Below are 25,296 nucleotides of genomic sequence, written 5' to 3'. Positions count from 1 at the left end.
AAACATTGAAATAAATAATTCTGCATACGGACCGCAAAAAAAAACCCGGAACAGACACATAAAGAAAATACGTTAGTGTGCGTGAGGCCTAAGTGCTCCTCATAGCACTTGTATACATTGCCGCTACCTCTGTATGATTATAAAATATCACATCATGTATGATACAATGTGCCGACATTCTCCAAAAACATTAATACAGTCTTAAATGGAGGTCATGTTTTTCTTTTCCTTCCAGCTTTGGGTTTGGAGGTACATTTGTATGACAAGGCGTGTATATTTGCTTGCACTCCCATCTTTCACTGACTACATCAGTGTTATGTCGGATTGAAGGGTCGGTAAGGGATCAAGGGAATTCTCCATCGGAAATGCTTAAAAAATGAATTGAGTGGAAGTAAGTGAGTTCATGTCAGTGGCATATGACTGCATGAAAATCCGTGAAAATGACCATACGTCTGCGATAATATTAAAGCCAATCTGCTCTTCAAAGCAAATCCCGGGGAATGAATAACACAATAAGTAATAATGTAAATGTTTTCTCTCTGCTTCCAAAGACATTTCTCAAAGTGCTTCTTCCAGATGAGCGATAGGAACTGTTAATGGCACATGACAGCGGCCAATAAAAACACCAGACGAGGTCTATGAAACAATAGGGCTGTTGTATTACTCGCCCACAAAGTGCCTTCTATGCATAGACCTAGCTGAGTACCAGAGAGTAATAATTTACCTGCAGCATGATAACAGTCTGGAAGTGATTAGTACAATGTCAGTCCTGTCTGTATGGTCACAAATAAGCAATGTGCATTACCAAGCGGACTCTCTAGCATAAAGAGAAAATTACCTTTGGAAATAACAATTTAAAGGGACTGTCTACTTTGAACAATCCCTTTTTGCTGGAAGAATATTCTGATGATCATTTAATGGAAAAATCACAAAACATGTCAACTGCAGCCAATGTACGAATGGGGTCCCTTGGGCCCACCAGAAGAAATTGTCCTTAGGGCCCAACCTGTATATAATCAATACAGTCTAATAGGTTTTGAATCAAAGAAATAGACCCTAGTGGTAAGTGACTGGCTTCAAAGGCAGCTCCAGATGGGTTTATTTCTACTAGACCCTTGGGGCCCACTGTGGTATCAGAGCCTGGGCCTTCCAAAGGATCCTCTGGTACTATAGTGGGCCGGTCCGACACTATCAGCAGCCACTCTCTGTATTTTGAGATTAGTGGTGGGTTTAGATGGACATGTTTTATATATACATGATGGAAATAGTTTTTTTTTTCTTCTTTGGGCTAGAGATATTGATTACCTATCCTCCAGATCACATCGTTGGGAGTCCGGTACCGATTAGCTGTTTAGGGCTGCTGTGGCACCAGGAACTATACAGTGTATGGAATTGAAGGGAGATAGCTCAGTACACCATGTAGTGGCCATGCTGGTGTACTGCAGCTCAGATCCTGTTCAAGTGAAGGTTCAGCGTTGGAAACCAGTCACCAGCACTGCGGCAGCCCGAAATAGCTGATCAGTGGAGATAGAAGCAGGTTTCAGTGGTGGAACCTGCACCTATTTGACATTGATGGCATATTCTAGCGATATGCCACCTATTTCTGAGATGGGACAACCCCTTTAAATGGACCTCGTAGCCGCCTTTGGTTCGCTTTAGGCTCCTATGGCGCCTATAGAAATTGTCACACTTTAGTCTTGAGTACTCGTAGGTGACAAGACTGTAGTTTAGAAATGAGATATGGGTCACCTGTAATTATTGTTGCTCAAATCTTCAAGTTAATGAATCAATTTTTCCTGAAGTGGTGGTAAAAAACTAAAAATTACATACTCACCTCATCCATTGGCTGCTGCTGGGGAGTGCAGATCATCGGAGAAACCAGGTAAGAATGTACAGGTTTTTTTTTTTTTTTTTTTTACTTCCTGTGAAGGGGGGCATATCAGGGCATAACTACTGTGAAGGGGCACATGTTAGCATGACTATGATGAAGGGGTCACAATGTGAGCATAAGTACTGTGAGGGGGAAACAATGTTGGCATAACTACTTTGTGGTGGTATAAAGGGTAATGAATGATTACTATGTGGGGGCATTTAGGGGACTGGGTTGGATTAGGTGTGTATAGTTATGTTTTCGGTGGAGTTAGAGTTATGGCCTAGCAAGAAAAAAATTGCCGCACATAGTGTCCCTCTTTATTGTTTTCAAAAGTTTGGAGGTATGATCATTAGTGTTGATCGAGCACCATAGTGCTCTGGTGCTCGAGTAGGACACTTTGGGATGCTCAAGTGCTCTACCGAGCACCCGAGCACAATGGAAGTCAATGGGAGAACCAGAGCATTAAACCAGGCACCCCCTGCTCTGAAGAGGAGAGGGTGTCTGGTTCACCGGAAAAAGTCAGAAAATGATGGAAACACCACCCAAATGGTTAGGGAACAGCATGGGGAGGATGTCTGGATGCATCTTGGACTCCCAGGTCGCTGCTGGGAACCATGTTGTCTGAGTAGTACGCCACTTTTACAGACTGACAATAAATACGCACAAAACCGAAGATAAAATCCATTTTAGAGGAAAAAAATTAGGAAACATTATTTCCTGTATATTTACTTGTATATAAAATTACAAGGAAGAGGCACTCCGATACAACCTGTATATCACATAAAGGAGGGCCTCATTCACATTGTGGTACAATTGATCATGTAGTGGAACTCCTACACTCAGAAAGCCTATGCACTAAGGGAAAGGGCTGCCAAAAATTACAAGGAACCGGCACTCCAATACACCCTTTGTTACACATAAAGGAGGGCATCATACACAACCTTAAAAAAATATGATTGATGGCCTGCTGGTGACCCTCAAAAACATTACGAGCAAGATCTGCTGCTGAGCTGACCATCTAAAACATTAGGGATGAGGGTCTGCTGCTGAGCTGAACCTCTAAAACATTAGTGGCGAGGGCCTGCTGATGACCCTCTAAAACATTAGGAGCGAGGGCAGCCTAATAAGCATGTTTATATGATGGAGGAGGAGGAGGACGAGAAAAGTAATATTGAACCATATACCCTTTTTTGTGGTGGAAGGAGTGCATAGGAATACAGTGTATTCAATACACCATAAAAGACACATTTAAAGTGCCTTTATGTTCAGACGCTTTCCTCTGGTGGAGTAGAGAAGTCAGGAGCAATCCAGGCCCTGTTCATTTTCATAAGAGTCAACCCGTCAGCATTTTCAGTTGACAGGTGGATTCTCTTATTAGTTATTATGCCCCCAGCAACACTAAATGCATGCTCTGACAAAACACTGGTGGCAGGGCAGTCCAGCACCTCCAAAGCGTAGAGTGCCAGTTCATGCCACGTTTCCAGCTTGGGCACCCAATAGTTGTAAGGCACAGAGGGCTTACTGAGGGCGCTGACACAGTCTGCTACGTACTCCTTCACCATCTTCCAAAACTTTCCCCTCCTTGTGACACTAGGCCATGCATCAGGGTGAGGGTGCTGGCGGGGTGTCATGAAACTGTCCCAGGCCTTGGAGAGTGTTGCCCTGCCTCTGTTGGAACTGCTGTGTGTTCCCCTCATCTCCACTCCTCGGTTGCCCAAGGAACTACGTACTCTGCCGCCAGCGTTGTCAGCTGGAAATTGTGGGAGCAGTTTTTTCACAAGGACCTTATGGTATTGCACCATTTTGCTAGTCCTCTACACCACAGGAATGAGAGATGAGAAGTTCTTATTGTAGAGGGGGTTGAGAAGGGTTAACAACCAGTAATCGGTGTTGGCCAAAATGCGTACATCGTGAGGGTCACGGGAAAGGCAGCCTAACATAAAGTCAGCCATGTGTGCCAGAGTCCCAACAGACAAGACTTCGCTGTCCTCATCAGGAGGATGACTCTCAATTTCCTTATCCTCTTCCTCCTTTTCGGCCCATCCACGCTGAACAGATGGAATAAACCTGCTATGGGTACTACCCTCTGTAGTGGAGGCAACCGTCCCCTGCTCCTTCTCCTAATCCTCCTCATCATCATCCAATTCGAGCTGAGAAGATAAATGGAGGGTGGTCTGGCTATCACCCTCTGTACTGTCTTCCCATATTTCCACCTCTTCCACATGCAAAGCATCCTCCTTCATTGTGAGCAGCGAGCGTTTCAGTAGACACAGAAGTGGGATGGTTATGCTGATAATCTGTGTTGTTTCCTCAAAGTTGCGTGAAACCTCACATCTATGCCCACTCGTCGCTTGTGAAGACCGGAAGCTGACTGGAAAAGCGACGACCAGTTGGTATTCCACTACTGCCCTCTGCTACTCACAAAGCCTGGTCGACATGTGGAACGTGGAGTTCCAGCGTGTGCTCACATCACACAACAGCCGGTGAGCTGGCAATTGCAAACGGTGCTGACACCAAGTTACGGCCATTATCAGACATAACCATGCCTGGTTGTAGGTTGAGTGGCGAGAGCCACAGCTCAGTCTGGTCCCTTATACCCTGCCACAGCTCTGCGGCGGTGTTTTGTTTGTCACCTAAGCAAATTAGTTTCAGCACAGCCTGTTGCCGCTTCCCCACTGCAGTGCTACACTGCTTCCAGCTACCGACTGATGGCTGACTGGTGCTGCAAATTGATAATTCAGAGGTGGAAGTGGAGGAGGAGAAGGGGGGGTTGCAGCCACTAATGTAGGTGGTGGCGGAAATCCTGATGGAAGTAGGGCCCGCAATCCTTGGCGTCGGTAGCACATGTGCCATCCCAGGGTACGACTTGCTGCCAGTGTGCTGTCGAGGAAATGTAGCATCCCTGGCCAAAAGCACTTGTCCATGTGTCAGTCATTAAGTGGAATTTCCCAATAACTGCGTTGGTCAGGGCACGGGTGATGTTATGGGACACATGCTGGTGTAAGGCAGGGATAGGCACATCGGGAACAATAGTGGCGGCTGGGGACTGAGAAACGAGGGACGGCCGCCTTGATCAGGCTGCGGAAAGCCTCAGTGTCCACAAGCCTAAATGACAACATTTCCAGGGCCAGCAATTTGGAAAGGTGAGCATTTAGTGCTATGGCCTGTGGGTGGGTGGCTGGGTATTTACGCTTTTGTTCAAAGGCCTGGGGTATAGACATCTGTATGCTGCAGTTGGGACACAGAAGTGGATGTGCTAGCTGATGGTGCTTGCGAAGGTCCATGTGCAAGGCGGGAGGCACCTGGGCCTGCATCTTGGACAGGGGATTGGCCAACACAGGGGAAGAGGAGGCAGTGGTGTGACCCGCAGACACTGATTGTGGACCCAGTCGTTCGGCCCACCTATTAGGGTACTTTGATGCCATGTGGTGGATCATGCTGGTGGTGGTGAGGTTGCTAGTGTTCACGCCCCGGCTCATTTTGGTACGGCACAGGTTGCAAATGACAATTCTTTTATCGTCTGCACTTTTCTCAAAAAAGCGCCAGACTGCAGAACACCTACCCCTTGGCAAGGGAGATTGCCGCAAGGGGGTGCTCCTGGGAACAGTTGCGGGCCTGTTTGGTGTGTCCCGCTTTCTCCCTTTTGCCAACCCACTGCCTATTCTAACCTGTTGCAGTGCTGCGGATCCCTCCCTCTCTGTACTGCTGTCCTGGCTCGGCTTGCCGCCTTCCCAGGTTGGGTCAATGACTTCATCGTCCAACACCTCCTCTTCCATTTCCTCACTCGGGTCATCCTCCTGACTTGCTGACCTAACAAGAAAATCACTTATTGACAACTGTGTCTCATCCTCATCATCCACCTTGTCAAACACTAATTGCCGTTTCCCACCGTCATCTTCTTCTGACTGTGGATGCTCAAGAGTTTGAGAATCAGAGCCCAAGATCTCCTCATGTCCCTCTTCAAAGGGGCTTGGCGAGAAGCCCAAATCAATGAATGGCGCTGAAAAGAGCTCCTTGGAATATCCGAGTGTGGGATCACTTGTTTGCCAAGACTCTCATGGTGGGAGGAAGGAGGATCAGGGCTGAGGATTCTAATGACCAGACTCTTGGCTACTGAGACTGGACTTTGTGGAAGACAGACTGAATGTCACAGATATTTAGGATGCGCAAACAGTTATACAGGAGATGTAGCGCAGGTAATGTCTCTGTGAGCAGAAGCCAAACAATTGTCACAGCAGCCAAACAAATGTCACAGATATTTCGGATGCGCTAATGTACCAGAACAGATGTAGCAGAGGTTGTGTCACTGTCAGCAGCGGCCAAACAATTGCACGTAATTTAGAGCAGACTGCGCTAATAATATATATTGCAGCCAGATAAAACAATAGTCCTTAAAAGGACTTTTGGGTCTCAAACACCTTTCAACAGTAAACAATTTCTGTCCCTACACTATCTTTCCATTCTGCTGAAGCTCTCCCTGACTAAGACTATATAGCACCCGATGACGCGTTCCGGCCAGACAATCACTGTAATGCCAGTACCCAACATGGCTACTGTATTACAGTGAGGGCTAGTACTTGTTCGCACGTTTATTGGCTGCCGAGCAGCCAACAAACATGCGGGGAGGAGACTCTAGCATCGCGCTCGAGCACACGCGGTGTTCAGCCGAACACCGTCATATGCCGAGCATCGCGATGCTAGAGTGAAAATAGTGTTCGGCCGAGCATGCTCGCTCAACACTAATGATGATGCATCTTAGGAGCAGGATGTAAGCGGGATGCTGGGGAGCCACAGCTGTAGGTGTAAGGCACAGGAGAGGAGGGTGACTGCGCCTTTTACAGCAGCATGCATGTCACAGGCAGTATCCCACTGCAGGGAGGATATGGATAATCTACAGGAAAAATTCTGGAGGAGACCGTAGTTACCGTAGCAAATTACACAGGGTGAAGAAGGTAAGTGATCATCACCCAGTGCAAACTTGGATTGTTTTTTTCTATAACCCAGACTGATTCTGATATTTTAGTACTCAGAACCCTGTAAGAGACAGCAGTGAAATCAGAGATCATGATTACGGTCAGGATACAGATAGGTAAGTAGTTTTTGAGGGAGGTGATCTTTCTTTTAGACAAAAAATAAATAAATTGTTCCTGAACTCACCTCCTGTTAGCATCAATGCACACTTGCACATACAGTTGTCATTATCGGCATCCTTTGTGCTGAAATCCGCCCCGTGTAAGATCAGACTGCTTTGTTTTCCTGCTGTTCCGCTGTGACCTTTCAAGTATAATCTGGAACAGACCAGAAGACAAAAGATAAGCCGTTTACCTAGTAATTACTAAATAGTAGATTTTTAACCCCAGTTAAGGATCTTGGTAAAATAACTGAACACACCGGACATCTAAGGGTCCATTCACATGTCCTGTAAGTGTTTTGCGGATCCGCAAATTGCTTATCCGCAAAACATGGACACTGGCAATGTGCATTCCGCAATTTGCGGACAGCATATCGCCCGCACTATAATAGAAAATGCCTAATCTTGTCCGCAATTGCGGACAAGAATAGGACATATTCTATTTTTTTGCGGAAACGGAAGCACAGATGCGGAAGTGCGGATCCGCAAATGCGGATGCAGACAGCACATTCCGGCCCCAGTGAAAATGAATGGGTCTGCACCCGTTCCGCAAAATTGCGGAACGGATGCGGACCCATTTTGCAGACGTGTGAATGGACCCTAAACCTTGCATTAGAGCAAAAACTCAATTAGTACAATACAATACAATAGCTTGCCGCAATCTGAATGGACTTTGTAATAGTTTTGGGCTGAGTTGACTTGTCAGTGATGAAATAATGAAAAAGAAGTTAAAGTTTATGGTAATTAAAAAATAGTTGACATCAAAATTTTCACAATTTACATTCTATATGCACTAAGCACAAATAAAACAAGTATTATCTATCTATCTATCTATATCCTATCTATCTATATCCTATCTATCTATCTATCTATCTATCTATCTCCTATCTATTGATCTATCTATGTATTCATCAATCTATCCATTTATCAATCTGTCCGTCCATCATTTCATCCACCTATATAACGAATTATACAAAAAAAAAAATGAGGCAGCCTCCAATTCATGTGAAAGGGTGATGGACCCACTTTATTTCCCCAACTGCAACATTTCAGCTCATCACAATGAGGCTTATTTCAGTGCTTTGGCCTAATTGTGCTGGGCTGAAAGCGTTGCTGACACACTGCACAGGCTATCAAGAGTAATAAGTCAAAATACAGTTTATTTTCCTTCCAAAATAATATTGCCACGGTTATGCATTCGACTCTGGAGCAATTTCACAGGAACGTTAACATAAAGAAAATCCGTAGCTGCTCGTCAGGGCGCTAACTATACACCGAGGTCTTCCTCACCTGTGCGCCCAGCATAAACACCAGATCAGGACTTTACACAGCAAGAATGTCTTGCAGCTTTCAGACTGTGACCCTGAATGAGGCTCCCAGACCTATATGTATCCCTCCAGTGATGAGGTCAGTAGCTACACCTGGATTTGGCTTCAGATAGAAGAAAATGTTGTACTGGAGTGTGGAGGGAATGGCAGGTCCTACTACCAACCTACCATTAAAAAAAATTCAGCTGATTATACTTACTTGAACAAAAGTGTCTCAGTAAACTACACTTTGCTGAAGCAACCCAGCTTTTATGCATTCCTATGCCTCACACTACTAAGAAATCTGGGTGCGATATACACCCCCTCCAGTACTTTACCAGACACTGTTACAATGGATATTGCAGTTTCAAGGTCTATTTATGGATAAGCCATCAATATCAAATCAGTGGGGTTCCAACTCTCCATACCCACATCACTCAACAATAGTATAACAGCATAAAATAATATAAAATTTAATAATAATAAGATGATGAAGTAAAAGACAAAATCTAACAAGGGTAAGAAAGTTCATCCTGAACTCTAGCTAATGACCCTGTCCCTTTTCTTGCCATAACTGCAATCATATTTTTCTATTTTCGCATACCTCTATAAGGTTTATATGCTTCAGGCTGTGATTGTACAGAGCGCGATGTCGGCTACATACTTTCTATAACACGGGCATTGTGCGCCTCAGTTATCCATCCACTGCTTGCTGTATGTTGATCTTTTGGATATGTGTAAAGATACAATGTGACGATTAATGGGAGTTTCAGAGACCCTGTTGTGTATTAGGAGTTTAGAAACACTCATTTTTCACTTAAGGCAAAACAAACAGCTTTCATGGTGGTGAATGAAGAGAGCTCCAGAATCCTGTACAGAAAGGCCCCGTCCTCCGGTAGAGCCCGCATCGTCTGTCTGCAGCACGGCTACATGCACCAAGCATAATAAATAGCATGTCACCCAATGCTGCCAAGGGGTAATTACAATGTAAACACTTAACAGAAAGTAGAAGCAAAAATGTTACTGTATCCAGAATTTGGAGGAACCAATGTGCCCCTAATACCACAGTACAGCAGGTATTCTATCTATCTAAATAGCAAAACCAAAAAAAAGGGAAAACAACAAAAAGTGAAGAGCAGCACACAAACAGCAATAGCAGTGCAAATTCCTTCAAAAGACCGACGGCCAAGGTCTTGCTGAATACATTGAAAAAAAGGAAGGCAGAAAATGGGGGATTTATGGGTTAATAAATCACTCATTTTCTTCCCAATTTTTTGAGTGCTGCCTTCCTTTTTTTTCAATCTATCTATCTATCTATCTATCTATCTATCTATCTATCTATCTCTCCTATTTAACTGTTTATCTCATATATATCTGTCTTTTTGTCTTCTATCTCTCTCTCTCATTCTCTCTCTATTTATCTGTTGATCTCATATATGTCCATTTGTCTTCTATCTATCATCGATCTTTCTCATTATCTAGCTATCAATCATATTTATCTATTCATCTATATAATATATCTAGCTATCTATTGGTCTATATCTATTTATTGCATATCTATCCATCTATCTATCTATTTTCTATCTCATTCTCTCTCTCTCTCCAATTTATCTGTTAATCTCATATCTGTCCATTTGTCTTCTATCTATCTATCTATCTCTCATCTATCTTTCTCATCATCTATCTATCAATCATATCTATCTATTCATCTATATAATATCCATCTATCTATCTATTGGTCTATATCTATTTATTTCATATCTATCGATCTTTTTTGTTCATATCTACTGTATTAGTAGACATTTGCTGCTCTAGTATAAGAGATACAATAATACTCCATGAAAGCTTTTGTCTCTTCATAACTTCCGCAGATCCGCCGCCAACGCAGGGGCTTATTAAGGCCAGTGTCTAAAATGCCGGTCTTAATAAATGCCCCCCATAGTGTCTATATATGTGTATGAGGAAATTTTTATCTTTGGAATTTGTTCTTGATTTTATTTAGAAAATGGAATAACGACCATATTCACAGTCAGAAATGATCCCTCTAATCCCACCATGTGTGGTTAGGGAAGTAGAAGACGTTGTAGCTCATTTGTAAGGCACAGTGCAGTGAGTGGTGAGAGATGGCAGGTAGAGAGCGGGGAGTGCTGACACCGGCTATTAGTAGAGGTTGGAGTTGATCATTAACATGCTGTGTTTGACATCAGTTAGGAGCAGCTGTAAGCGCACTAATCACGGGCGCAGTATTACTGAGCGCCCGATAATCCCAAATGTTTATAGAGTCTGAGGTCCTGGTAGCAGTAGTAGGACATTAGTGCTGCATGGTCTTTCATGTCCTGCCCTCCATTTATTTTTACTGACACAGGCTGTGATACCATTCAGACCGTGGACGAGACGTTTTACTAACTACACGAAGACCTCACTAATAACAAAAATAATCACCAATTCATGAGACCAGACAAAATAATTCACAAATCAGCTCACGTCAGGATGAGAGAAAGCAGCCCCTTTCATTATTGTGAGCTTACTGGCCAAGGGGCCTCTTAAGGAGGTTCAGTATGTTTATTTTTCCAATGGAGATCAAGCCGGTAGGTTATAAGTAGTGTTGAGCGAATTGAAGCCAAACGAATTGACTTTAATCTAAATTTCAGGAAAATTGAATTCGCCGCAAAGACAAATTTCCTTGCATTTCATGGTAACAAATCTATTTTTCCTGAAATGCCAGAAAAAAAGCAGATAAAACATACTCACCATTTGCTTGCGGAGAAGACATTGCGGCCATCTACATTGAAGATACCACGCAAAATCTCGCGCGGGGTGACGTGTGACATCACCGCGCTAGCCCGCTGACTGAACATGGTGAAATCATCAGTGACTACGTCACTGCGTCCGGCCAGCGTGATGATGTCATCACATCACCGTGCAAAATCTCGCCTTCGATCAAGATGGCTGTGACGGCCTCTACGCGAGCAAATAAGTTGAGTTTTTTTTCCCACTGGATTAACCCCTTAAAGCCCACAGTTGTAGTAAGAGATGCCGCGATCAGCGATGAACGTGGCATCTGAGGGGTTCAATGATTGCCGTTTCCCATCATTGCACCCGCTAGAATACAAAGAAATGTTCTTCATGGCAAAGTAATTTGTCATGAATCAAATTTCTTAGTGAAATTTGGAGAAGCCTGAATTGAATTTTTCTAAAATTCGCTCATCTCTAGTTATAATTAAAAAATATTAAAAAAAATATGTATTATATACTGTATATATTACTAGCTTGTTTTTAATTTTCTAATGCTAGTGTCATCAATATTACATACTTTCTAGCTGCCTTTGAGCAACTAATACATTGACTGAATTTGTTGCCTTCTTCTGGGGCTTGTGGGACGCTATGTGGAGTTTTATTTTTACTAGACTAGCGGCTTAGCTATCTGGTTTGCTGATGTAGGCCGATCATGACGACCATAGACACAGTGGTCAGCCAAGGAAACTCATACTTGCTTCCCTTCAAAATTGGAAGATGTTCATCAGTTCAGAACTGGTGAAATACTCAGATATACCCATCTACAGTTTGGAGAAGTATGGACAGAAGTGGTCTCAATGTAATAATTGTGGTCAAAAAGCCATACCTTTGACATGGAAACAAAGCCAAGTGACTCAACTACATACAAAAAATAGGAATTGGGTTGCAGAAATATGGCAGCTGGTGCTCTAGACTGGCAGGTCAAAATTTAAAATGTCCATCCGTAACAGAAGGCAAATTATTTGCTGAAGGGCTGGAGAGCCATACAAAAATGAGTGAAGCATGGTGGAGGTTTCTTGCAAGTTTCAGGCTGAATTTCAGCAAATGGAGTTGGGAATTTGGTCAGAAGGACTAGTGGTGTCCTCAGTACTGAGAATTACAGGCAGTCTGGGAGGCATCTGATTGTCTCCAATTTATTTTGCAGCAGGGAGAACGACCCCAAATACACAGCCTAATATCATTAAGAACTCTGCTCGGTGTAAAGAAGAACAAGGAGCCTTGTAAGTGATGGTATGGCCTCCACAGAGCCCTGATCTCAACATCATTGAATCTGTCTGGAATTACATGAAGAGACAGAAGGAGTTGAGTAAGCCTACATTCCATGGAAGATCTATAGTTAGTTCTTCAAGATGTTTGGAACAACCTTCCTCTCGAGTTCCTTCAATAACTATGAGTACCTGGAAGAATTGATGCTATCTATCTATCTAGTTATATACAAGACATCCACGGCACTCCTCTGTAGACGGTGAAAAAAACAAGTGTATTCATGCACAAGTCACTGTTTGCTTCACCGTCTACAGGAGTGCCTGGGTTTCTTGTATATTCACGTACCCAGGATCGAGGGTTGAACGCTGGCCCCCGGATTGCTACGTATAAGGAGCGCTGCCCTTTTTTAGAAATATCTATCTATCTAGTTATTCATAATAGAAACCTCCCCTTGATTTGCCTTATATTTTATAACCAACACTAAGATAAATTATATTTTTTGTATCTGTGAAACCAAAATTCAAACATACATTGCCTATACGTATCTTTCGGCAACTTAATGTTAGCCGGGGTTACGCTAATATATCAACTGTAGTGCATGTTCTACAGCAGAAGGAGCCGTCACACTCCCATGTTGCTGAAGGAAAGTTAAACAGTTTTACAATGTCTGACTTTTCACTTTTAAGTATAAAAAGTCCAAGCCTATAAATCATCACTGACGGAGAAATTGAAATAATATAAAAACGTGTAATCAAAATAAAGATATTTCTCCGACTCTTTCCCAAGTTTTGTGGTGAAGAAGCTATTCATTTGAATCAAATCTTACGCTTCCACTTAAAGAAGCCCTGTCAACAGACGCGAAAAAAATTATAAAGCAATTATTCTTCTCTGGAAGATTTATAAATGCATCGAAAGTGATATTTAAATCAACAATTCTGTGTAACCTCAGCTCATTTTTAGTCACCACAGATATGTCCACCGCTCTGCTGCCACATTATGGGGAGACTTCCAGTCTCCTTTAAAAAAATACATATAGCATTTTCACAACATGATAAGGACAATGGTAGATATTCCCGGTCTACTAAGTGGTGCTATGGATATGGATTGGCTTGTTCCTAATTGACCAGACACTTTTCAGCAATTTTGACTCAATAGCCCTAACTTTATTTTTCTTGGGCCACCAAAGTAATTTATGCAGATTTTTTTCATGCCATAAAGAACAGTTTTTTTTTATATTTTATCATTTTTTTTCTTCCATTTTTAGTTTTAATCAGAGGTAATATATAAAAAAAGTCAAAAAAGAATAAAATAATGTTTTTCAACTTTATATGGTTGTTTTTTTGTGTGCAAAAAATTTTCATTAAAATAAATTTTCATTAAAATAAAATGTTTGCATGGATTCCCCGTATTGTTTTGATGCATAATATGTATAGTCTACCACATATCTATAGTAGTTGTCCTGAAGACACTATTTATTTTTTAACAGTTTTTAAAATAATATATTTTATAATATTATATAACATCACTACTGTTATGTATATATTTTTTCTTTTGCTGTTTTCCACTATTACTGGGGCAGCCCTCAACGATGAGAGTAGTAACTGACAGTGCTGATTTGGGTCTGCTATCAAGCAGCTTTGCGATACCAGGGGGCACCTGGAAATCACATGATCGCTGGGTCCAATAGAGGCCGAAGCATTGATGTCCTATAGATGTAGACACATTGTATGAAGCAAGTTGAGAGCTACTGTATGTAGGAGAGCAGAAAGAAGGCGGATTTTGGCTGCACCCACAGTTCTATGTTTCATGTGGAGCCTTTTTTGTAATGGATTTCAGACAAATTCAGCAGAAATAAAATTATGGAATTTATGTATGAAGGTGTTCTCCCCTAGAATCAGTGCTTTAAAGTCAAAACATATGGCCTCTATGGTACAGCCCAGAGGCTGTTTGGCCTCATGCAAAGATGTACGGCTTCTATGCACAGCCAGACAGGTTGTATGCAAACCTACTGCAGGATCTACATGGCTCCTTAGTACATGCTAATTTCAGAGTCTCGGCATACAGTATGTTGATATTCTCTCTAGAAGTGAAGTTTACTTCAGAGCATCAGTGCCTTACAAGCTTGGTCACACACATATACTCTATACAAGAGTATTTTCCCATAGAATTAACGTGTTTCAGTAGCAATAAGTCACATAAAGTGGACTCGTTGAGGTTTCTCTTGAAAACATTTAGCTAGTCATCAGACTGACTTTCTCAAAAAGAATGACTTGTGCAAGGAATCTCTGGCATAAAATACTGGGGACTCATGCTTCAGTCAGCATATTCTGTTTCTCATAATCAACATCAGATCAAGGCGCTCATGGCAGTTAGACGGTGATTGTATTGCATGACCAAAGCTATAAGGTATGGTTAAACTGTCTTGGGAGAGGTGTTAGAACAGCATAATTATGTTGATTATGATAAATAGATTATGCTGACTGAAGCATGAGTCACCAGTATTTAATTATTCCTTGTACAAGTCATTCTAATTGATGCCCTAACTTATAATTACTGGACCTGAATGAATAAGAATTTTTATAGACCTAGAAGCCATGTTTCTAGGACAAACATACCTATGTCCACAATTATCTGGTGGAGCATGCCTCAAATTTTTTTTTCTGTTGGATTTGTATCCAACCTAAGCATATAATATAGAGGTACAGTAGAGGCCCCATAAATATCCTATTAGGAACCCATGTAAAAATGAATTCTAACATGGTCATGTTCATAAGCCCTAAGATGAGGAAATATTAGGGCTGCCATATTCACCAGGCTGACATTTTTTGTCAAATCAAGAGGAATGTTTGCAAGTGTATAGAAAAAATAAATAAAAAATTACATGAACATTTTCTTGGCATATACACAACATGCAAGTCTATTATGGGGCCGGTTGAAATGATTGCTCAGTGCACAGATGCTTCCAATTAATTGATTGTAAATCTATGGGTACAAGTAAAACAAACACTGTGGACAATCAAACTGACAAGGACACAAATGAACTGCTGAAAAGCAAAACTGCTATGTAAAGTGGTTTAGGGTTTGTGAAGTCTGTTTTATTGGGCCCGTCCTCCACCACATTTTCTCTTTTTCTCCATTTGTATTTTTCTTGCTAGGATGAAGTTAATGAGTGACTCAATAAAGATTTATGATGGTTCATCTGGACGATCAAGTTGAGCACACAAAGTCTGAACAGTGGCACATGGTGTCTCTATGGTTCTGTATTACAGAGCCTTAGGCCTTAGCATCCTATATGCTCTGCTTGTATGGGAGAATTCCCTTATATTTCTGCATGCAATTGAACATGCTACCTCCATATGAACTTGAGGGCACATGGAGGTACCGTGTGAAACCATATGCAATGACCCAGCGCATCACTGCTAAAAGATAATTGTTTTGAAGTGTTAAATGTGGCAATTTAATGTTAATTTTATGCACTGTGTATCCCAAATGGTTGTGTATGGACACCAAAGAGTTCCCAGGGTGATGGGCTGGTTCTGTATGGAGGCTTACTGGAATTACTTCATGGTATGGAGACTTATTGGCAATACTTCATGGGAAACAAATATGCAAAGAGGTATCTCCCAAGCAAGAGAACCATCTTGACAGCTATTGGAAGTGGCTCCCTATGAGTCAAGATCTGACTTCCCAACAAGCCTGCGGATTTGACAAGATAATATAGCCAAGACAGATAACCAGCTGTTTTGGGGTGCTTGCCCCTCAACAGTACGGAGTAGGCTTCTGGCTGTCTCAGTGTGATGCCTTGGAAGCTGTTTAGGCAGGGTGCTGAATGACAGATGGTTCTGTTCCTTGGGAGATATCTCTTTGCATATTATTTTTCCATGGAACATTGCCAATATGTCTCCATACCATTGAGTACTTCCAGTAAGTCTCCATACACTGGTCTCTTCAAGGAGATTCAGCACCCTGCCTACACTACTTTCAAGGTATCACACTGAGCTAGCCAGAATCCTTCACTGTACTCATGAGTGTCAAGCACCCTGAAACAGCTGTCTATGGATGGCTATCTGACTTGGATATTTTCCCTTGTCAAATCCCAAGGCTTGTTGGAAAGTCGGATCTTGACTCACAGGGAGCCACTTCTAATAGCTGGCGCTGGAGAGATAATTCTCTTTCTTGGGAGATACCTTTTTTCATGTTCTCAGCAGAGATAAGCCTCCACCGGATGTGTATGGTGAAGTACTATATTATATTAGTATATACTGTATACTATATATATATTCAACAGATTGATTTGCTTCAAAAGTTATTTAGTAACCCCGAATTAACTTCTGTAATATGTCTCCTTTTGATAGTAGTCATAGTTTTTTTAAATCTCATTAGATAAAGTTTCAGAATTTCCAGAATACAAATGAACTGCTATAAAATGCCCCTTTAATTATTCAGAATACTTCTTCTTTACGTTAACAACCTAATTAGACGGCCTAGTAATTGCTTCACGTTTATGGTTCTTCTTGACATGTCCTGTTAATTAAAAGTATATATAGCTCACGATATTTCCTCTAGTGGAGTTGTTCCTAATTCTAAAGAAGCCACAAAGTCTACATGACTAGTAAAATAATTAGTGATGTAGTTTCCTGCTACAAATTCTCAAGATTCTTTTTTTTTCCTTCAAATTCTAAATGAAAAAAAAATCTGAATGAAAAATTATTATTGTAAACGTCTTGTATTAGCATAAATGAAGCCATCACTGTATTGTATGTTTTCTTTGTTTTCAAGATTTTTTGGGCTGCAGATATATTAAGCATGCCTGATGTAAAGACCACAATAGAATACTCTTTTTTAATTAATGCAATTAATTAGTCGAGGACATGGATGTTGAGCAGTTACTGTACTGGGGATTAATTATCAGTTCACAGTCCTCCAATGGATGATAGAAGCCAGCTGGCTGGAACAAAGTCTCAATAGCATAGAGGTAATCACATCGGGAGGCCCCATCAAGTGACATTGAGATTACAAGTTTGCCAGAAAAGCAGCCTTGAACTTGTTCAGTCACTTCTAAATGATAGATTCTTCTAGGCGTCTTCGATGGAATCCATCATGTCAATATATAGGCAACATAAAAGATGTACTACATGACCCCCTCCCCTTCTGATGTGTTAATGCTCCAATTACATCACATCATAGACTTGTCTGGTCATAGTCCTATAAGATAATGGTCATTAAAACAAGTTCCTCCTGAATACAAGAAGGTCGCTTAGGTATCTTGCTCCCATCTCTGCATGTTAATTCAGGCTAGCACCATTCTTTTTCTACAGCCTGAAAGAAACAAAAATCTGAAGAAAACCTGACGGTCAAATTGCTACTCAATTCAAAGTAGCAAAAATAAACTTTGCCCACTAGTATAAAATCATGCCTATCAGTAATTGGTTCCATTGAAGAGACTTGGGTAGATCAGATGTACAGTATCTGTGTTATTCATGACAACTCCTTTAAAGGGGTTTGCTGGGAATTTACTACTGATGGCCTATCCTTGGGATAGGTCTTTAATATCGGATCAGTGGGGGTCTGACTCCCATAATCTGACCACCGTATAATGGCACTGGAACTGCAAAGGTCTGTACACTGTGCAGTGGTGTGACCTGGTTATACTGTAGGGTATACCAGGGGCATTGCTAGGTTAAAAAAATTGGGCCCTGAACCCCTGATGTTTTGTCCCAGGCCCCGAATGTCCTGCCTGCCAGACAGATCCAACTGTATTGCCATCCTCAGGATGATGTCACCATCATGTGACCAGTGCAGGAGAGGACGACTCAGCATTGATGAGAAGTCCTGGGAAGAAGCTGTGGTGAGGTCTGCTACATGAGGAGAGGTAAGTGAAGGGGTATATTACTCAGTGTGAGAAGCAGAGCAATGTTGGGAGTTGTAGTTATTTAACTGGGACTGTATGTTAGGGCTGAAGGGAGGGAAGTTATTTACATAGGACAGTGGGGTGGAGTGATGCTATTTACATGGGAATGCATGTTGGAGGTGGCTGTAGCAGGGTGATGTTATTTACATGGGAGTATATGTTGAAGGCGGCTGTGGGAGGGAGTGAAATTACATGGGACTGAATGTTGAGGGGTAATGTTATTTACATGGGACTGCATGTTGGAGGTGGCTGGGGAGGGGTAGTGATTTTATTTACATGGGACTGTATGTAAAAGATGTCTGGGGGAGGGAGTGATGTTATTTACATGGGAGCCATATGTCAGCCCCTCATGTCAGCCCCCCATGTCAGCCCCTCATGTCAGCCATATGTCTGCCCCTCATGTCAGCCATATGTCAGCCCCTCATGTCAGCCCCCCATGTCAGCCCCCCATGTCAGCCATATGTCAGCCCCCCATGTCAGCCATATGTCAGCCCCTCATGTTAGCCCCTCATGTCAGCCCCTCATGTCTGCCCCTCATGTCTGCCCCTCATGTCTGCCCCTCATGTCAGCCCCTCATGTCAGCCCCTCATGTCAGCCATATGTCAGCCCCTCATGTCAGCCCCTCATGTCAGCCCCTCATGTAAGCCCCTCATGTCAGCCCCTCATGTCAGCCCCTCATGTCTGCCCCTCATGTCTGCCCCTCATGTCTGCCCCTCATGTCTGCCCCTCATGTCTGCCCCTCATGTCTGCCCCTCATGTCTGCCCCTCATGTCAGCCATATGTCCCCCAGGTCAGCCATCAGCTCCCAGTGCAAATAAAATAAAATAAAAAAAAACACTTACCTCTCCTGCTCCTGGTCACCATCGCGATCCTCTTCATTCTGCTGTCGGCTGGCTGTGTATAGCGGCGCACAGTGTGAGGTCACAGAGCGACCTCACGCTGTGCGCAGCCCTGCACAGCCGATAGCCAAGCCGTGGACCAGGAAGCGGTGAGTACAGATCCTTCACCGTTTCCTGGTCCTTCTGTACTAATGAAGCGCTTCCATAATGGAAGCGCTTCATTAGTACAGAGTTAAAGACTGCCCTGATCGCCGCGGCCCAGCAAACCATCTTCCAGGGCCCGGTGGTTGGGGACCGCTGCTGTAGAGGATAAATGTATCACAATCCCTTTAAGTCCTGGAGAATCCCTTTAATGTTATATTTTAAAGGGACTTTCCAAAAGGAATGTTTTGGTGCAAACTGTAGGAAGGCTGGTAAAATAATGCAAAAACTTAAACTCCGCTTCCCAAGCCACCTCCAATCCAGTGCTGATGCTACATGATTTCACAGAAAAACAGCGCCCAAAAATTCTGAGTGCCTCTGTGTTAAATCGGAAGCACAGAGGTACAGTGTGGACCCATAAAAGATTATGGTCATGGTATTATGGATCCATAGTGCATCTGCTTGCACAAAGAATAGGACTGGCACAAGGCCGGTGTGGTCCACCAAAGGACCCATTGGTCCCTCAATTAATCCATGTTTTGGCTCAATAAAGGGCTACTAATACAACAGAGCCCTAAAGGTATATTTATTAATAGATCAAGTCATATTAATGATATTCCCTGCGTGTACAATGATAACAACAAATATTACAATGCCACAAAAAGTATAGATGGAGGGTTGCTCAGAATGATTTCCTCTGGTGGGCCCAAGGAACTCTTATCTTCCACTGATGATGCAAAATTAACAGTTGTTTTCTTACCTCTGTAGAGGTGCGATTACAGCCTGACCTGGTACCTGATGAGACTATATGGGGTCCTCTACCATATAGAAGTCTTATTAAATGGCACATTATGAAATCAGGGGACCATTTTTGCATTTGGATCGAAGAGCCCATTTACGTCTCTGCCCTATTGTTTAGTTCAGGTGTGCAACCGCAAGCCAGAATACTAAAGAATCCTTTGAATGACAGTAGCAGAAAGCATGGAACACAAGAAATATGATATAAAAGGATTTATTTTTTTAAGAGCCTTCACTGCAAATGTCTCATAACAGTCTTTAAAAAAATCACCTGAATACACAGCGACTTAATGAAGCATTACTGCTTGTTTTACTTATTCTTTATAGATCGGATCAGTTTATTTTTCATTTGGCTTATTTTAGCATTAAAATGTTTGCTCAGAGTCTGGAGCGGGGCTGGGTTATACTCATAAATATCACTTACAAGTGTATCTCGTTCCCTTCAGCAGACTCTCTATTGTAAAGATAGAAATCAAGTACCTTAATAATTGCTTATAAATTCCGGGCTTGTTTCATTGGACATGTGAACTGTAAGTAAGAGAATAATAAAAGTATGAGAATAAAAAAGCCATTAAACAGGAAAGGCAGACACCCATAGTATGAAATTGTAACGGATCTCCTGGCACCCCGACTGGGTACCTTTGTTGATGGATGCTCCTAGTGCTTCCTGAATCCCGAGGGCTGCAGTTCTGTGAAAGCCTGTCACAACAGACCAGGTCCATCATAATTATACCCCTCTGGGTGGTCGTGCTCCGTTGTCCAGGGAGTATGCCGAGCGGGATATACCACCAGAGCGCCGGGTAGGCAGCCTCCAGGCATAGCTCCTGTCGCACCTGGAGCTCAAGCTCCTTCACCCACTCCTCCAGGGGCTGCTCTCCCAGGAGGGGCATTCGCAGGGCCAGTCGCATCTGCCATCGCTGCTCCTCGCTGGGGAGTCTCTCACCCCGCCGACACTGTACACCCTCCAGGGATGATGATAGAAATTTGAGGAAGCTAAGATGTCTGTGTGTAACACTCTGCAGAGACGAGGCGGCTGAGAGAAGTTGTACGGACTAAATGGAGAAGATAATGACAGAGAACATTTACATCCGAGGAGACATCACCTGGGAGGCCCTGGATATGAGAGTTATGTGCTGCTGTATAGCAAGTACAGCAAAATGTGGTGTGTGGGGGGAGGGGGGACGAATTAGAGAACTGGGACATATTCATTGGGGCTTGGACCCTGGATCTTTTGAGACCCTAGCAATGCCCCTGACAGTCGCCACAGTAAAATGCAACAGCAGGCACAGTACATGAAGGAACAGCAGGCACAGTACATGAAGGAACAGCAGACACAGTACATGAAGGAACAGCAGGCACAGCACATGAAGGAACAGCAGGCACAGTACATGAAGAAACAGCTGGCACAGTACATGAAGGAACAGCAGGCACAGTACATGAAGGAACAGCAGGCACAGTACATGAAGGTACAGCAGGCACAGTACATGAAGGAACAGGAAACACAGTACATGAAGGAACAGCAAACACAGTACATGAAGGAACAGCAGGCACCGTACATGAAGGAACAGCAGGCACAGTACATGAAGGAACAGCAGGCACCGTACATGAAGGAACAGCAGGCACAGTACATGAAGGAACAGAAGGCACAGTACATGAAGGAACAGAAGGCACAGTACATGAAGGAACAGGAAACACAGTACATGAAGGAACAGCAAACACAGTACATGAAGGAACAGCAGGCACCGTACATGAAGGAACAGCAGACACAGTACATGAAGGAACAGAAGGCACAGTACATGAAGGAACAGAAGGCACAGTACATGAAGGAACAGGAAACACAGTACATGAAGGAACAGCAAACACAGTACATGAAGGAACAGCAGGCACCGTACATGAAGGAACAGCCGGCACAGTACATGAAGGAACAGAAAACACAGTACATGAAGGAACAGCAGACACAGTACATGAAGGAACAGCAGGCACAGCACATGAAGGAACAGCAGGCACAGTACATGAAGGAACAGCAGGCACAGTACATGAAGGAACAGCAGGCACAGTGCATGAAGGTACAGCAGGCACAGTACATGAAGGAACAGCAGGCACAGTACATGAAGGAACAGCAGGCACCGCACAAAGGAACAGCAGGCACAGTACATGAAGGAACAGCAGGCACAGTACATGAAGGAACAGCAGGCACAGTACATGAAGGAACAGCAGGCACAGTACATAAAGGAACAGCAGGCACAGTACATGAAGGAACAGCAAACACAGTACATGAAGGAACAGCAGGCACAGTACATGAAGGAACAGCAGGCACAGTACATGAAGGAACAGCAGGCACAGTGCATGAAGGTACAGCAGGCACAGTACATGAAGGAACAGAAGGCACAGTACATGAAGGAACAGCAGACACAGTACATGAAGGAACAGAAGGCACAGTACATGAAGGAACAGCAGGCACAGTACATGAAGGAACAGCAGACACAGTACATGAAGGAACAGCAGGCACAGTACATGAAGGAACAGAAGGCACAGTACATGAAGGAACAGAAGGCACAGTACATGAAGGAACAGAAGGCACAGTACATGAAGGAACAGCAGGCACAGTGCATGAAGGTACAGCAGGCACAGTACATGAAGGAACAGACGGCACAGTACATGAAGGAACAGCAGACACAGTACATGAAGGAACAGAAGGCACAGTACATGAAGGAACAGCAGGCACAGTACATGAAGGAACAGAAGGCACAGTACATGAAGGAACAGAAGGCACAGTACATGAAGGAACAGAAGGCACAGTACATGAAGGAACAGCAGGCACAGTACATGAAGAAACAGCAGGCACAGTACATGAAGAAACAGCAGGCACAGTACATGAAGGAACAGCAGGCACAGCACATGAAGGTACAGCAGGCACAGTACATGAAGAAACAGCAGGCACAGTACATGAAGGAACAGCAGACACAGTACATGAAGGAACAGCAGGCACAGTACATGAAGGAACAGCAGACACAGTACATGAAGGAACAGCAGGCACAGTACATGAAGGAACAGCAAACACAGTACATGAAGGAACAGCAGGCACCGCACATGAAGGAACAGCAGACACAGTACATGAAGGAACAGCAGACACAGTACATGAAGGAACAGCAGACACAGTACATGAAGGAACAGCAGGCACAGCACATGAAGGAACAGCAGGCACAGTACATGAAGAAACAGCTGGCACAGTACATGAAGGAACAGCAGGCACAGTACATGAAGGAACAGCAGACACAGTACATGAAGGAACAGCAGGCACCGCACATGAAGGAACAGCAGACACAGTACATAAAGGAACAGCAGGCACAGTACATGAAGGAACAGAAGGCACAGTACATGAAGGAACAGCAGACACAGTACATGAAGGAACAGTACAAGGGGGAAGTAGGCGCAATGCATAAGGGAAAAGCTGAAAAGAAGGCACAGTAGAGCGGCAAAGCAGGCACAGTATAAGAGACCAGTAAGCACAATAATTGGGGTGATAGCTGGCACAGTAAAATGGGTCAGTAGCACACTACTGGGGAACGATAGGTGCAATGCAAGAGGGGGCAGAAGACACAGTACAGGGGACACAGCAGGCCCAGAATAAGAGGGCATCAGGCACAATATAGCGGAGGTAAGCAGGCACAGGACAAGTTGGCACAGGGGTTAGCAGATACAATCCATGAGGACACAGCTTGCTAAATAAATGAATGTACAGTGCAAGTGAGCACAATATATGGGGCACAGGAGATACAGTACAGTGCAAAAAAGGAACAGCACAAAGGACACGGCAGGTACAATGCATGAGGGAGCAGCAGACATAGTACAAAGAGGAACAGTACACAGGGGCGGTAGGCCGTACAATACATGGGGGAACAACTGAAAAGAAGGCACAGTACTGTGGGCAAAGCAGACACAGTATAAGGGACCAGTAGGCACAATATATTGGGTGATAGCAGGCATAGTAAAATGGGACATCAGGCAGAGTACATAGGAGAACAGCAACACAGTACAAGGGAGGGATAGGCACAAAGCAAGGAGGTGGGGTACCAGGCCCAGTAACGGGGTACAGCAGGCACACTAAAATGGGACAGCAGGTGCATGAAGACGCAGCAGACACAGAACAAAATGTTACAGTACAAGAGGATGCTGGTCACAATGCATGGGGGAACAGCTGGACAGAAGGCACAGTATTAGAGGGTGTTAGGAACAATATATGGGGGGACAGCAGGCACAGGACAAGTTTGTGCAGTAGTCAAAATGAAGGATCTGCAGATACAATACATGAGGACACAGACAGCTAAATAAATGAGTACAGTACACGTGGGCACAATGCATGGGACACAAAGAAGGAACAGTACAAAGGACACAGCAGACACAGTAAAAGGGGCATATTAGGCACAATGAAATTGGGCAGAGTGGGCACAGTATTTCGGGGAACCTGGAGGGCAATTGGGTCAGTGCAGGATAAATGGACTCCCTGACAGTTGAGCACTTTTGGTGGCACATTTGCATGGGGCAGTTTCCAGGAAAATGCGTTCATATGAATGTCTTCTTCAGATCTATGTTCTATTTATCATGTGCCATTTGTTTATTGCCTCCGCTTTATTGGTGAGGTTATCACCTGCAAAATAGCCTTCACGACAGAAAAAAGTAATAAAAGCCTTATATCCATGTCATTATGTCTTATTCACACTCCTTCATGGGGGCTGCCATCTAGTCTGAGCTGTTCTTGAGTACAAGCAATTCCCCATGGGAAAAATATGCTAATTTGCTCTCCTCCAGAAGAAAGAAAAAAACCTCAGCCAAACCAGAAACTCCTTTTCCATTTGGAAGACTTTCTGAATTGGTTGACAAGAGATTTCTTCTTTTTGGAGGAGAGTTAATTTGCAAACTGTTCTTCCCATTGTAAGATCTTCATTTCACAATGATACTTTCTTCACTGAAAATAAGTGGACCCGGAGCCCACACCGATCCGCAGATCAAAGAGGTTGCAGCCCCTTCTTAGTTTATCCAGTAAGCACCATGCACACTGGTGGATGTACCTGGTACTGCGCACCAGCCCGTTCAAGTTAACATGGCTGAGCTGCAGTACCAGACACAGCCACATCCACATGTATGGCGCTATCACTGGATAAACAGAAAAAAAGGATGTTGTATGCTACTTATTTATGGAGGTCAGGTAGACGGCCACCTGGTCATCAATTAAAATTTGGTAAAACCTCCCTTTAAAGGGTTCCATTGGATTATTTTTAGTCTGTTTTCTATTT

General features: G+C 43.4%; 1 protein-coding gene across 2 annotated transcripts in view; it reads right to left on the bottom strand.

The window, feature by feature from the left end:
* The window catches only part of ANGPT1 (angiopoietin 1), a 326,519-nt gene that overhangs the window by 13,403 nt on the left and 287,820 nt on the right, over nucleotides 1–25,296 (bottom strand). For both annotated transcript variants that reach the window (XM_044294293.1, XM_044294294.1), the window contains one exon: nucleotides 7,031–7,161. In XM_044294293.1, the coding sequence (XP_044150228.1) occupies nucleotides 7,031–7,161 (131 nt within the window). The remainder of the gene's footprint in view (nucleotides 1–7,030; nucleotides 7,162–25,296) is intronic.

The sequence above is a fragment of the Bufo gargarizans genome, chromosome 5 (assembly GCF_014858855.1).
Source record: "Bufo gargarizans isolate SCDJY-AF-19 chromosome 5, ASM1485885v1, whole genome shotgun sequence".
NCBI classification, from domain to species: Eukaryota; Metazoa; Chordata; class Amphibia; order Anura; family Bufonidae; genus Bufo; species Bufo gargarizans.
The sequence above is the reverse complement of the archived record's forward strand: the minus strand, read 5'-3'. Positions and strand labels throughout refer to the sequence as shown.